Raw genomic sequence first — 14209 nt, 5'->3', positions numbered from 1 at the left:
ACTGCCAGATGTCCCCTTGGGGGGATATTGGCTTTGGTGGAGAACTACTGCACTATCCTTTTCTCTGCTAGGGCTCCTCGCCTTACCTGTGATGACTTTGATATTTCCCTCTCTGGCTCCCTGCCATCAACCTGCCTATTGGCTGTCCCCACCTGGCCATCCCACAATCTCTCCAAAAGAGGCTTATGATTCCAGGGCTGCTTCAGTGACTTCTTTCACTATCACCACCCAGTCCACACAGGGACCCCTAGGCCCATGCACACACAGGTCTCTCTCTGTCCAATTTCAACCCTCCCCCCACTTTCCTGTCATTACTCTCCACTCCCACACAATCTTATAATTTACCCCTTATTTTCAGTTAACCTCTGAGGGGCAGAGATTCTGTCTTTATTACTGTGATTCCAGACCCCAGTCCAGACCTGGCACAGATGAGGGGTCACAACTCAGTTGTGTAAACCTTGAGGGAGAAGAGAGAGCAGCCCTTTTACGTGGGGGGTCCCCAAAGAAAATGGCATTTGACTTGGGTTTGGCGCGTAGCAGACATCTGCTCTTCAAGCCCAGCTTAATCTTGTCAAATTCTTTGAATTTACTCTCCTCATTGCCCCTCTGCAGACTCTCCCATCCCCATTTACTTGGGCAGCTGGGTAAATCCCACAAGAGGCTTCCCTCCCCAGCCCTAGGTTCAGTTTCTTCACCTTCCAGATGCCAACCTCTGCCCACACCAGTGACCCTACCACTTCCCAGAGCAGTTAGGTGAATTCTAGTCCTTCTATGTGCAGCCTGGCAATCTTGTCCCCCTTTGCAATGTCCTCATTTTCCCAGCCTCCTTTGCTGCCACAGTTGACCATGTCATCTGATTTCTAGCCAAGGGATGGCACCGGATGTCTGCTGAGGAGCTTGTGGAGGTTCCAACCCTGTTATAGGAAAACAGACAGATAGGAGGGTGTCCTGTTTTCTTTGCTTTCCCATCTCTGGGGGCACGGCAGACATAGTGACACCATGAGGCTACAAGCTAATACATCTCCAAAGTGCTTATAGGGACACAGAGTGATTAGAGGTCCAAGGGCCACCACTGCTGGGCTTCAGTAAACAGCCACTTGCTTAGGCTTGTGATTACTTGTAGCATTGGCTTGACCCTGCCCACCCCACCTCTTCTGCCTGCAATTCTATCCTTGGCTTTGCCCAGGATGGTGGGATAGGGCCTAGAACACACAGAACAATGGAAATTAAAGCCTCAGTTATCCTCACACCTGAGGGTAAGTCCCAGGCTGTGCCATTTGACCTCCAGCCTCTCACAAACTATTGCATCCTTCCCAGGGTCATCACACCCAGGCCCATGGTTTGTTACTTCCTGGATAGCACTAATCCAAACTTCCAGCTTCATTTATGGCACCATTCCTTTATTTGATCCACATATTAATGGATTCCTCTACCTACTCAGTGGCCCCAAATTTACCCTCCTCTCACATTCCCTCTCCAATTGGCCTTCTTCATGGTGTCCTGGTCAGATATGTCATGATCATACTGGGCCTCTCTGCCTCATCTTCCCACCCTAGTTCCACTGGGTCTTCCAGTGTCAAACAAACAACCTCTCTACATCCCTACCTCCACCCTCTATGAGTCTTTCTTTACATTCTTGGGTAAATCTACCTCCTCTTGTGGGAGCAGGACTGAAGCCATGTTGGGACCTAAGCTGCCTGGACTGCAGGGGGGGGGGGGATTTTAAAAAGGACAGTTTTTTTCTCTCCACTCTTTCTTCCCATCCCCTGACTTTCCTATCTCACTCGCTAAGTAGGAAAACAAGGCCAAGAAGCTAATTAGTACTTTACAAAGCTAACATTTCTTTCTTTGAGACTTGTAGAGTTTTGAGAAATAATCAAGGCCAAATGAATGAAGCTGACCTTGGGCATCAGCCAAGTACACTGGTGCAAATCAAAATCTCGCAGGGTCCTGAGAGAACAGCGAAGGTGAGAACAGAAACCAGATGAGGCCTTGGCAAGACCTTGTACTTGACCCATAGAAACGGACCCCTCGTAACTCACATCTCCTGCTCTCCTGCTTTTCAACCCCCACATTCCATTCCCTCAACCCTTCCTTTAAAAACTCCTCAGTAAATGTAAATCTTTGAGATGGGATAGCCTATTATCTCCTTCGGCTGAATACACCTGCTTTTCTAACACCAACCATTTGACTTCTGAGTTTTTTTTTTTTTTTCTTTCCTTCTCAAGGGGGTGGGCAGCCGGACCCGAGTCTGGTAACACTCTGCTTGATTCTCAGCCCATCAACACTACTCAGCTTGCCCTACCTTCAACTCGATGGTCTACCATTATGCAATCACTCAGATACCTTTTTCATAGTTGTGATGTGTCCCTGTCCCACTCCCAGTACTCTCCTAGTCAATGGGGACCAGAAATATTCTCCAAGGTCCCAGAATCACACCGGCTTGAGGCCCCACCCTCACCCCTATAGGGATTTGCAATCAGGCTTTTCACTTTAGACTTTTTAATATTTCATACAGTGATTATGGTGCATTCAGGAACCCAACCCCCCAAACCCCACTAGGAGGGCACCCACCCCTGCCCTCCCACCCCATTTGAGGGCCCCAGGGCTTAGGATGGAGGAAGGGGAGGTACCACCCATCCAAGACTGACCCCAGAGACTGTCCCTGCCCTGCCTCACCCTCCCCAGGGGTTGGGGGACAACACCTGGGACAACCACCAACATGCCCCTCTATCCCTGCTTGTGTACATATGCACACTATGGCTCCTCAATGAGTTGGTCAGTTCCTGGCAGGGCCCCTACTCAACAGCACCGAGTGGGATGGGGTCAGGAGGGCTGGGCTGAGGAGACCCTGAGAAGGAAGGAGGCCCCAGCTACAGGACTGCAGGAGGGAAAGAGTGGGGCCCCCCACCTTGTCCATCTCCCAGAGTCTCTGGTAGTTCCCAGATCCCCGTGGCTGGGGATGGCAGGTCGGGGTAGGAAGGCGAGTGGCAGAGGCATGCTTTCCCATAGCTGATCACAGGGTCTGGTGATGGTCAGGGTTCCTAATAGGGGCTGTGTCCCTGCCTCTGAAAGGCTGGGAGCGGGGCTTCATTGCACAAAATACTGTGGGAGGGCCACACGCAGTGGGTGGGGCCCAGCCAGTCTGTGTACAGAGATATTGCATTTAAAAACTGAAAACCTCATTTAAAAAACAAAAAACAAAAAAACAATGAATGACACAAACCAAAAAAAGGCCCACACAACATGAGGCAGGTGGGGCAGGCAGAAAGCACGCAGGAATGCCTCAGACCCAAGGCATTGCCACCATCTTGTCTGAGTCAAGATCCCCAGCCTGGGCTAGCTCCGGACCCCTGGCTGGCTGTGGGATAGTGGTCCTAGGGGAGGGAATGACGAGGAGGGGTAGGCCTGGCCTCAGTGTGGGAGGCTGGCATGGCCATGCTGTCCGCCGGCAACTACCGAGACAGAGAGAGACAGACAGACCAGGCGAAGGAGTGATGAGAGCTTTGTTAGCACCCAGCAGACAGGCCAGTGGTTGGGTTGACAGGTCAATGGTTGGGTGTTTGGATAGGCAGCAGGGGACAAGTGGTCAGGCGAGCATGGCTCAGGCAGGTTGGCAGGCAGCAAGCAGGGCGGATGCAGTTGGGGGACTGCCCTGTGAGGGGTGTGGCATCCCTCCACCTGCTGCCTGCTTGGGGCCTCGGTCTGTGGCTTAGAACTCGGTGTCCACCACGCGGAAAGCTGGCCTGCCTGCGGGGAAAGCAGAGCGATGGCTGTTGGTGGGCAAGCAGGAAGGTGAGTGGGGCAGAGGCAAGGCGAGGGACCACACCTACCTGAGTCAGGCATCGATGAAGACCGAAGGCTGGCCTCCTTTTGTAGCTGGATCTCCTTTAGTGCAAATATGGAAGTAGCTATGGGTGGAAGAGACACAGAAGTGGGGGATGACCCATGGGGCCACCCAGGACCAGCCCCCCTATGGCCCCATTGGGGAAATTAGAAAAAGTTGCCCCTTCTTTGAGAGGCTTGACGTTCACCTATCAAATAATTCCACACACAAACCAGCTACAAGTAGGGAAGATGGAATATGAATGATTACATGACACAAATTATTGGTTCTGTCAAGTGTGATAATGGTATTTCAATGACTGATCACTTCTTCAGTCTAGGTGATGAATGGTGTTTTAGGATTTGATTTAAATATTAATCCAGTGGGAGGGGAAGCGGGCTAATTTTTTGGGGGGGGCTGTGATAATGATATTGTTACATTTAAAAGTATCTTTTTAAACAAATGCTGAAATTATTTATGGATGAATGAATGATATGATGTCTGGGACTGGATTTGATTCAAAATAATCAGAGAGAATATAGATAAAACAAGATTGACCACCAGTTGATGACTTGTTGGAGTACTTAGGGACTCATAATATTATTTTGCCTAATATATAAATAAATATAATTTGAAAATATCCATATTAAGTTTTTAAAAGCCAGATATGAAAAGAGAACATCCCATGTGATTCCACTTCTATAAAGTACAAGGGCAGAGGAAACTTATCTACATTGTTAGAAGTCAAAACAGTGGTAACCCATGGGGAGGGGGCTGGGAATAACTGAAGGAGATGCAAGGGAGCTCCGGGAGGAGCTTTTAACATTGTTTCTTGACCTATGTACCAGTTACATGGGTGTGTTCAATTTGTGAAAACTTATGATTTGTGCATTTCTTAGCATATATATTACGAAGAAATGTCTACTTAAAAAAAGGTAGAGTAAAAAAAAAAAAACCAAAAATTTTTAAAAAGGTAAAGTGATATTGCATCTATTTTTACATGTTTGAAAATTTTGATGAAAGGTAAAAGGAACTGAAAACTAAAAAATAATTTTTCATAATAAACACAACCATCACACATGTGAACAAGGATGCCCTCCCGCCAGGTGGCATCATAGCCAGAACCCTATACAACCCACCCAGCTCTCCCCAGCAGTCCTGTTTCCCAAAGTCCCCGCACCGGCTGGTCCATTCCCCAGCTCCACTCACTGTCAGGAAGTTTGTGGATCCGCTCCCCCAGACTGAGGAAGAATGGATGTTTCATGGCATCCTCTGCGGAGATCCGATTTCGACCCTCAAACTGGGGGGGGGGGGGGGGGGAGTAGGGGGGGGCGCACGCAGAGTATTGGTATCTTCAAGGAATGGGTAGGTCTCTCTTCCTGCCCACCTCAGACCCTGCCCCTGAGGGATCCCTGTTTCCCCACACCTGAAATCCCCTACCCCACAAGGCTGGCCCAGGAAGGTGATCTCACCTGCAGCAGCTTGGTGAGGAGGTCGGCCCCGTCGCTATCAAGTCTACCACAAGGACAAGGAGACCTGCTTTAAATTGAGTTTGGGCACCCTGGCCACTAATGTCCACCCACCAACCAGCCTCACCGGGGTGCATGGCTCAAAAGGGCCTCAGCTCGGTACTTGGGGTAGTTGTATGTTTTGAACTCCTCATTGGACAGGATGCCTGGCCATGTCTCCTCAGTTGGGGTTCCTGGCAGGGAGAAGGAGTTACCCCAAACATCTCACAGATCCACCCTGCATGTCCCCACAGCTCCTAGGACTCATGCCTCCTCACCCAAGATGCGGAAGATGAAGTGCAGCTGTTCCTCCACTGTGGAGCCTGGGAAAAGGGGCCGGCCTGTGGCCATCTCATAGAAGATGCAGCCCACACCCCTGGGCAGGGAAGGCACAATGAATAGGGAGGCAGTTGGCTGGGGGGCTGCTGCAACCAAGCCACCCCTTTAACCACATGGCCCCCACCACACTTCCATCTGTCCTCACCACATGTCAATCTGGGTGGAGTAGTCAGTGGACCCGAGGAGGATGTCAGGGGGCCGGTACCACAGTGTCACCACTTCGTTGGAGTATGTCTTTGTTGGGATTGACTTGGCCCGGGCCAGGCCTGGGAGGCAGAGAGAAGGGACAACTGGAACGAGGAGATTGTGGGCAAAGTCTGGGGCAGAATGTAGTTGGGGCTGAGGGTGCCCTAGGCAAAGTGTGGAGAGGCTGAAGGAGAATGAGACCAGATGATCATGGGGAAGGGGGAAATGGGTGTACCGAAGTCAGCCAGCTTGAGCTCTCCCCTTTCATTGATGAGCAGGTTCTGGGGCTTGAGGTCTCGGTGTAGCACCTTCTGCCGGTGGCAGTAGGCCAGGCCACGGAGCAGCTGGAACAGGAACAGCTAGGGACCCAGGAATGGCAGGCAGAGGTCAAAGAGTACCCATCAGCCTGACCCCCAATGGGCACTGCTCCCCTCCCAAACACACTGAGCCCAGAACCTTGTCACACAAAAAAGGACAGGGTCCCAATGCCTTCCAAGGGCTCCCAGCAAAAAAGCCAAATGGGAAAAGTCCATTTCTGGGAGATTTGTGGGTGGAGTGGGTGAGTGGGGGGCCCCTTGTGCTCCTGCTTCCTGCCCCACACCCACTTTCACGTTGTGCATGTTGATGACATTCCCACAGTCATCCAGGTACTGCTTCAGGTCCTTGTCCTGAGAAGAGATGGTACAGAAATGAGGATCACATCCTACGGCTATTGACCATCTCCCTACCTTCCTCCAGGACCCACTGCCTCCCAGCCTTACCAGGTACTCAAAGACAAGGGTGAGGGACTTCTCCGTGTGGATAATGTCATGTAGCGTGACGATGTTGGCATGTTTGAGGTCCTTGAGCAGGGACACTGCAAGAAGCATGAGAATGGGATGGGGGAAGAGTCAGGGCCCCCCCCTGCCCCAGGTTTCCTTCTTTCCCTGTGCAGTCTGGGGTAATACCTCACAGCCACCAGCTCTAACCCACCCTATGCCACAAAGAAGGTGTGTGTCCACGTTTCAGATGTGGAAAATAAGGTTCAGAAAAGAGCACCAAGTGGCCCCAGGCTCATGTGACACTAGATTTTCACAACCTGTTTTTGATTTCTGGAAAGAGGCCTTACTCTAACCCTCAGTAAACAGGCCTGTAGCATTGTGTGAAATGGAGTTTGCATATTCAATTTCTCCACAATTCAAATTGATTCCATATGATATTCTGACTAGAAACTGTTCTGGCAAGTAAAACGGTGAGCACTTTCAGGGGTGCTCTCAGAACCAAAGCAAGTACCCTGGTTTGCAATTCATCCATCTGTTCTCCAAACAGGAATGGATTCGCGGCTAAAGTGATTATTACCTGGATATGTGGGTAACAGGGATTTTCATGAAGGCCAGAGTGTTTGGGGTGGGGGTGGGGGGAGTCCCAGAACCCCCAGTCTCTGTTCTCCCCATGGAGTGTGTGCACGCGCTATGGAGAGAGTCAGAGAAGTCTGTGGCAGATGGGATGGGGGTCTGTACCTTCCCGGATAGCAGTGCAGGGTGCCCCCTCTTCGTGTTCCAGTCTGATCTCCTTGAGTGCCACAAGGTTATCTGTTAGCTTGCTTTTGCCTTTGTAGACGGTGGCATAGGTACCCTGGGGTGTGAGGAAGTGTGACAGGAAAGGCAGTATGAGGCTGCAGGGAGTTCCCGCCAACCCCCATCCCTACCATGGGCCTCCTGGCTGTCACTCACCTCACCCAGCTTGTCCAGCTTAATGTAGGTCTCCAGTTTCCCAAAGCCAATTTCAGACTGGGAAGTAAAGGAAGCAGTTTGAAGCAGGGGAAGGGGAAGGGACTAGGAGAGGAGAAAGAGGAGAAGACAGGAACAGAAAATGCTAACCAGGCTGACACGGCGGAGGCGGCGGCTAAGGGGCTTGTCAAAGATGGGGCTATTGAGGGTCAGCTTCTCAAGGTAGCCCTCGGGCAGCCGGATGTCCGCTGGTAGTGACAGGCGCTTGTTGATGTCCTACCAGGCAAGATGGAGAAACAGGACTATGAGCTCCACCTTCCCAGGGTCAACCCCCCTTCCCTTTCCAGCTCCTCTACCACCCAGACAAGGTGTTAAGCACCTCAGTGGAGATCTTGCGTGGGGGATGGTTACGCATGCGCACTCTCACTGGAGACTGCACTTCATCTGAGGATGTGGCTGAAGCCTGGTCACTCTCCCCATCAGACCCCATCTTCAGGTCCTCGTGCACAATCTCTGGCGGTGGGGAGAAGGGGAAGAGTAGGTCAAGTGGGTCAGGAACTCTGTAACACCCCCACCCCCATGTGACACATTCCCTAATCACACACATGTGCACATGGCCCCCGAAGCAGCCTGGAGTCCCTTTGGGAAAGAGTAGTGGGACCCAGGGAAGATCAGGTGGGTCCAGGACAGGTTGAATATGGTGGGGGTGGGGAGAACACACACACCAGTAGTCACCTAATGGAGCACCCTAGGAGTGAGCTGAGACAGCAGCTGGCCCAAGGCCAGTAGGCAGTTGGTGGCAGAGGTAGCCAAGGGTCCTAGGAAGGCAGGCCCAGGGGAGGCAGGCACCAGAAGGCCTGAGAGGGCCACTGCAGAGTGCAGAAGGGTAGAGAGAGTCTTGGGACAGCTGTGACAGGCAAAGCACCCTTCCTCCCCTTGGGGCCTGGGCATAAAGCCAAAGAAAAGGGCACAGATGGACAAACAGACAGAGGGTGTTGAGAGAGGATGGCAGGGAAGGGGGAGAAGAGAGCACACGGGTGGAGGGGGGCAGGGAAGGGGAAGAAAATGGAGAAAGGAAGATGAAAATAACACAAGTCTAAGAGGAACATGGCTGGGAGGCAGCCTAGGGCAGGAGAGAGGGAGTAGTTAGTGGACCCACCTGGTGCAGAGCTGAGTGGGCCCCGTCCAGTGCGAGGTTCCCCAGGGGTGGCACGTGTGGGGGCCTCTCCAGGGTCACTGCAGCCACCACCACCACTCTCATCCAAGCCTATCTGCTCAGGGGCACCATTGGTCTTATCTATGCCTCGGCCCCCTCGGAGTGTCATTGACAGCTGCCGTTTGATCTTCTTCATCCGATCCATGGCGACCTGAGCAGGGGAAATGGTGGGAATGGATCCCACATTAGCATTTGCTTGACTACTATGGGTCCCCTAAAATCCATGACAACCTAGTGGGAGGCACTAACACGAAGCTGTGTCAGTGCCCACCCAACACTATGGACCCTGGAACCACTCATCGGGATTCCTGGAAACCTGACATAGATGGGGACCCCAGTCAGTGCCTGCCCACCCACGACCAGCTCCTTGGGACCCTGTTTCTAAGTAGCCCACCTGGGTATTCAGACTTGGGTGGCTGGCTGAGGGCAAGGGCCCACCAGGTGGATTGTTGATCTCTAGGTGGGCCGTCTCACTGCAGGAGCAGAGGGCTCCACAGCAAACACTCTCAGGTGCAGCAGCAGTGATGGACCCAGCCATGGGTGGGACAAAGGGCTCACCCAGAACCGCAGGACCACTGACACAGCCCCGGGTGTACCCACAGAATGGCATGTTCCGTTGGCACCAGCCCCACATTGCTCCCAACTGCCAGGGCAGAATGTTCCCCACTGCCACAGAGACCCTCCTGGCTCCCTAGCAACCATCATCACAACGACTAGTGGACCAGCCCACTGGTCTACCCAGGTGGGGAGTGCAGGGATAGGTCCCACCCAGACCCAACCATTTGGCGGGGTTATGGAGGGGGGAGTGTCTCAATACACACCAGCTGTCTTCAGGGCTGCTGGAAAGGTTCAATCAGGTTGGCACCCATAGGGTTCAACCTAGATTTTTACAAGCCAGGTCACATTTCTCCTCTACTCAAGAATGTACCACATCTCCACTATCACAACAAATAAAACACTCCAGTCCTTGATGTGGCCCATGAGGTCTTACCCCATTTGCTCTGTTACCTCTCTGGCCTCACCTCCCCCTCAGTAATTCTTAGTTGCTGTTCTGCAACCACAGCCAGCAGAGTCCCACCTCAGGGCCTTTGCACTGGCTGTTCCTAGTACCTGGATCACCCTTCCCCCAGATATCAAAATAGCTCACTCCCCACCCCATTCAGACCATTGCTGGAATGTCACTTTTCATGAGGCCTCTATGAATAACCCTATTTAAAATTTCGATCATCCTGAGCTCCCTCACCTTCTTGATTATCCCCCCCAGCACTCATCACCTCCTCAGAAATGATGCCATCTACTTATTGGTTTCTTTATTCTTTACTGTCTGTCTTCTCACGGCCACAACTAGAAGATCAGCTCCACCAGGGTAGTTTTCTGTCTGTTTAGGTCACGGCTATATCCTGAGGACCTGGAATAGTGACTGACACAGAGTAGATGCTCAAAAAGTGCTTATGGCAGAAATGAATGAATCAGGGGGCTCAGGGCCTATGACTAACCTCTGTTGAGGTGGTGAGTCTCTGCTATTCATGAACAACCCCAAACAAGGTGGCCCAGGGATTGCTGGCGTCAGCAAGAAGATGACCTAGATGGGCTGCTGGAGAAAATGGGGCCACTAAAAGGCTTATTAGGCCGGCCTTCTTCTGCTTCCTCCTAGGCTCTGGGCCAGCAAGGAGGGGGAAAGACCGGGCCCAGGAACCATCTGGACTCACAGCAGGCCTAAAATGGCCCTCAGCCCAAGGGAAGTAGAGCTAGATAGGAGTTCGATGATGAGGCTGGGGCTGGATTCAGAAGAGAAATGGGTCATCTGTTACCTTGAAATCAAGTGTTTACCCCAGCAGCTCCCATCTCAGCTCCTGCCTGGCTGAACTCATCACCCCTAGGAGGGGTAGAAGGCCCAGCCTAGCACAAAGACCTCATTCACATAGAGGACGAGGTCCACCCACAGTGAACCCAGGACAACAACAACAAAAAAATCCTGCTGAACACTGGACCTAAGGCTGAGGAAGGTAAAGTATGGCCAGCTCCCAAGGACTACCTTATGTCTCCATATGGCATGGATACCCAGTTGCTTTACATGTTGTGACAGGGAATGAGGGGAGGGGCTGGTGGGCTGTAAGTAGGGCTGATGGGAGGATGGGGAGGGAGCCAGAAGGAGCCTTGGGTCCATGACCTCTAAATGGAAACCCTAAGGGCTGGACATTTTCCGGAGTTCAGATTTTTGGGGGACTTTAGAAAGATGGGGTACAAAATCTGTATGTCATACAACACTCACAGCAGGGGAAACAAGGGCACGCCCCTGTGAACACACACTTGAACATTTATATGCAGCAAAACTTTTAAACATTATCATTTCAGTTTTCTGAGCTTTTTAGATTTCAGAACAAGTGAAGGAGGGAGCAAGAAACTGAACACAAAACTCCATCCCAAAAAGGGCACATGTACTTCCTGACCCTTCCTGACCCCCAAGGATATACTCCCATCCTCACAATACTCAAATACCCAAGGATACTCACCACCTCATACCACACCAACCACTGAGAACACAGTCATCACATTCTACTACTCCCATAGGGACACACCTCGTTCTGTCCTGAGCCCCATTAGCACACACTAGACCATCATGACACCGAAGGCCTGGCTACATCTTAACTCCTATTAGCGCTCATGATTTCCTCATTTATCTCTAACCCCCATCAGCACTCAAAGCCCTAACAGCACTGAACTGTTAGCACACACTTGACCCCCACTAAATAATTCTTGCCATGACATTCTTGGGTCCTTCCCTGGCCCAGCTGCCTGTTAGCTTCTCCACAGTACTGATACCCCCATCACCATACTATTCCCCCCACAATTCTGACCCCTATTAACATGCACATGGGGCGCTCTATACCTGACCCGCATTAGCACTCACTGGACCCTTCACACTGCCCTGAATCCCATTAATACAAAGTGAACCTTGCAGATCCCTGTCCCCTCCATAGCTATGACCATCATTAACATGCATTCCAGTCCTTTCACCACCCTGTCCCCTCCATCAGTGCAAGCTACACCTACACTCCACCTGACCCCTATTAGCACACACTGGGCCTCACACAGCCCTGCCTCCCCATTAGCACAGCCCTATTCCACAGGGACGCACAAGCACACTGTTATGTTATGGCCTGACAATCATTAGTGCACACAGGTCTTCATTCAGCCCTGCTCTCCACTGGCACACACTTCAGCCCTCCATGGCTCTAATCCACTTTACATACTTAGACCTTCACATAGTCGTGTTCTCTATTTCTCTTTGCTTCAACCCCTCCACAGCTATAACTTCTGTTGGTTCACACGTGGATCCCTTCATAGTCGTGATCCCTCTTATTACAGCTCTACCACCCATTGGCACTCCTTGGAACCTCAACACAACTCCAGTCCTCCATGGACACTGCTTTCACAATGTTCTTATGCTCATTAGCATATTCTAGACCTCATATTGCTCTGGCTCTCCCCCCCAATGGCACACATATAAGTTCCTCTATGACTCTAAACTCACATTATGTCACTAGAACTTCATATATGAGGGCACTTCAAAAAGTTTGTGGAAAAATAGAATTAAATGGTAATACGAATCTTTCCATGAATGTTTTGAAGTACCCCTGTACTACCCTGCCCCTTCTTAGGGCACCCTGGGAGTCTCACATTCCCTGTCTTCATGGACACACTCACACCACCTTGACCCTTAGAATGCACTGTGCCTCTTACAATGCTCAGACACTTCCCTCACCCACCCCACCTGCCACCACATATATACACAGTTCTGATACCCATCAGCATAGGCTCAGGTCTTCTACTGCCCTGCCCCCATTATACACCCTCAGGTCCCTCCATCACTCTGGTCCTTTAGCATATACTGGGCCTCACACTATCCAGACCTTTATTACTACATGCACACACCCTTTACAGCCATGACCTGTCCATTAGCACACACTCGACACTCAAATCCTTCAACTACCTGTCCTCCATGAGCGTGGACCCACACACACCGCAGCTCCCCAACCCCCATGGACAAATTGTATTAACACCATCCTGACCTTTATCACCACAAACGGGGCCTCAGAGCCCCGATCCTATTAGCACACCGTCTGGTACCTCTACCACCCCTATTCCTCATTAACACACACTGGGCCTGCCTACAGCTATAACCCCTATCAGCATGTCTTGGAATTCCCCCGACACCCTACCCCTATTACACATCCTCAGGTCCCTCGCCCGCCCTGCGCCCCCCTTCCATTGGCACACACTGGGCACACTGGGCCATAAACCTTACACAGTCGTAAGGCTTATCATCACATGCTCCGATCCCCACACAGCTCAGGCCCGCATTAGCAAACCTCGAGTCTTTTCCCACTCTGCCACCCATTTCCACACCCTCTGGTCCTCTGATCACCCTGATCCCCATTAGCACCCATAGCATTTCCCATCCCCAGCTCCCAGGACGGGCCCAGGGCGGGGCCAAGGTCAGGGAGGCCCCAAATGACCCCCGCCCCGCTGAATTCTGGGAAGTTCGCTGGGGGAGGAGACACCTTCCAGCCGGGCGGCTCAGACCCCCGGGCACCGCCCGGAGTTGGTTCTACAGAAGGAGGGGTAGCCCCCACCCCACTCTCGGGGACGCGCTCACCGGCGGGGGCGCGCGAGCAACCTCAGAGCCGCGGGGCCGGCGCGGCGGCGCCTGGGGTGGCGGCCCTGGCTGAGGCCGCGCTACCTCCTTTTCCTCCTGTTCGCCGCAGGCGCCCGTCCCAGTAGTCTTCGGCCATGGCTGCTGGGCCCGGGCCGCCGCCGGCTGAGGAGGTGGAGGCGGCGGCGGCGGCGGTGGCTGAGGCGGCGGCGGCGTCCCGCTCAGCCGGCCATGAGCTTGGCCGCTCCGGGCGATGCCCCCCGGCTCGTTGGTGCCGGCTCGAATCCGAGTGCTCACGGCGGCTCGCGGATCTGAGCCGACTGCTCGCGGGGACGCGGCGGATCCCAGGGCCGAACAGCCAACGGCCCAACCGCCGCGCGCGCCGCGCTCCACGCATGCGCACGCACGCGCTGGAAAGAGTGAAGGGAGGAGGAGGGGACTCACCTCGCACTGCATGTACCAAAAGACCCGTCCGCAGCGGGAGGGGGCGCGGCCATTGCGCGCCCACAGGGGAATGTGGCGCCGGCCCTGGAACGGAGCCAGGGGGAAATGTAGAGGTTGTTTAGTACTCAATTCCGATCTTGCCAGAAGTTTGCTAGCGCCGAGGTGAATAGCAGCCAGTAACCAGGAGTGCCAGTCACCATTTGCTTCCCCTACTCGGTCTCACTTGGTACATCCCCATGGTGGCAAACGGGACTTTTGCAAGGATGAAAAAGACAGATGAGGCAGTCAGTTCTAGTCCCTTGAGGCGCCTCTTGAGGCAGGAAT

The 14209-nt window shown here is 52.7% G+C and overlaps 1 protein-coding gene across 3 annotated transcripts; it reads right to left on the bottom strand.

Annotated features, from left to right (window-relative positions):
• Positions 1 to 348: 348 nt before the first annotated feature.
• CDK16 (cyclin dependent kinase 16) lies at positions 349 to 13840 on the bottom strand. Of its 3 annotated transcripts, none has more exons than XM_063083196.1 (16): positions 13445 to 13840; positions 8728 to 8935; positions 7948 to 8081; positions 7719 to 7844; positions 7572 to 7628; positions 7359 to 7473; positions 6621 to 6715; positions 6465 to 6527; positions 6095 to 6218; positions 5819 to 5939; positions 5613 to 5710; positions 5423 to 5528; positions 5299 to 5341; positions 5036 to 5126; positions 3834 to 3911; positions 349 to 914 (listed from the first exon to the last, which is right to left on the bottom strand). In XM_063083196.1, exons 2-16 carry the CDS (start codon positions 8927 to 8929, stop codon positions 850 to 852), a joined length of 1518 nt encoding a protein of 505 aa, XP_062939266.1. In that variant the 5' UTR covers positions 8930 to 8935; positions 13445 to 13840; the 3' UTR covers positions 349 to 849. The 3 variants fall into 3 exon arrangements, with proteins under 3 accessions (XP_062939266.1, XP_062939264.1, XP_062939267.1); XM_063083194.1 differs by lacking the exon at positions 349 to 914 and adding an exon at positions 2579 to 3455 and having other exon boundaries at positions 13445 to 13528; XM_063083197.1 differs by lacking the exon at positions 349 to 914 and adding an exon at positions 3489 to 3750 and having other exon boundaries at positions 13445 to 13839.
• Positions 13841 to 14209: the final 369 nt, after the last annotated feature.

Source organism: Cynocephalus volans, chromosome X (assembly GCF_027409185.1).
Source record: "Cynocephalus volans isolate mCynVol1 chromosome X, mCynVol1.pri, whole genome shotgun sequence".
Lineage (NCBI taxonomy): Eukaryota > Metazoa > Chordata > Mammalia > Dermoptera > Cynocephalidae > Cynocephalus > Cynocephalus volans.
Note: the sequence above shows the minus strand (reverse complement) of the source record. Positions and strands in the feature narration are given on the sequence as shown.

Bases quoted from the DNA above. Each gene is read 5' to 3' on its own strand.
- CDK16 (XM_063083196.1), bottom strand. From the start codon at position 8,929: ATGGATCGGATGAAGAAGATCAAACGGCAGCTGTCAATGACACTCCGA. The intron at 7,474-7,571 runs GTGAGTGACAGC...CTCACACCCCAG, and splicing joins AGCTGGACAAGCTGGGTGAG to GGTACCTATGCCACCGTCTA. The intron at 5,342-5,422 runs GTGAGGCTGGTT...TCCTTGTGGTAG, and splicing joins CTTTTGAGCCATGCACCCCG to ACTTGATAGCGACGGGGCCG.